Source organism: Phaethon lepturus, unplaced genomic scaffold (assembly GCF_000687285.1).
Source record: "Phaethon lepturus isolate BGI_N335 unplaced genomic scaffold, ASM68728v1 scaffold27661, whole genome shotgun sequence".
In the NCBI taxonomy this organism is placed as follows: Eukaryota; Metazoa; Chordata; class Aves; order Phaethontiformes; family Phaethontidae; genus Phaethon; species Phaethon lepturus.
In genome coordinates, this window is record NW_010520211.1 from 1 (window position 1) to 520 (window position 520).

At 55.6% G+C, this 520-nt stretch overlaps 1 protein-coding gene across 1 annotated transcript; it reads right to left on the reverse strand.

Moving 5' to 3' along the window:
- Positions 1–4: 4 nt before the first annotated feature.
- HOXC9 (homeobox C9) lies at positions 5–352 on the reverse strand (the record flags this gene model as incomplete). Its single annotated transcript, XM_010297324.1, has 1 exon — positions 5–352. A coding segment is annotated over exon 1 (348 nt), but the record flags the coding sequence as incomplete, so codon positions are not given.
- Positions 353–520: the final 168 nt, after the last annotated feature.

Below are 520 nucleotides of genomic sequence, written 5' to 3' on the forward strand. Positions count from 1 at the left end.
CGAAGGCCGGGAAGGAGACGGCCCCGGCGAGGGGCTCCAGCCAAGTCCGCATGTACCTGGGCTCGGCCCCCACGGGCGCCTGGGGAGCGTAGGGGTGGTAGCCCACGGAGGACTGGGAGTGGACGGGAGCCCAGGAGGTGGTAAAAACGGCCGGTTTGGGGGCGAAACTGCAGGACGGAAAGTCGGCACAGTCCGGGACTAATCCTGACGGTCGGGCAGCAGCCGGGTGGGCGGCAGAGCTGGGGAACCTGGAGGCCAAGAGCTCTTCGTTCTCGTGGCTTATCAAGGAGTCAACATAGTAGTTGCTTATGGGGCCAGAAGCCGACATGGTTCCCCCCTCTTTTACATTCATAAGATTATTGTATGAACTGTATGTGTACTTTTTATCTTCTCATAGAACAATCAGGGCAGGTAATTATTTTTTCAGCCTTTCCCAGTGTGCCATTGGCTGCCCGCCCTCACGTGATTGTATTTACCCAAAAATATAGCGTGGATCAATCCGCAGGTCTTTTTTTTTTTT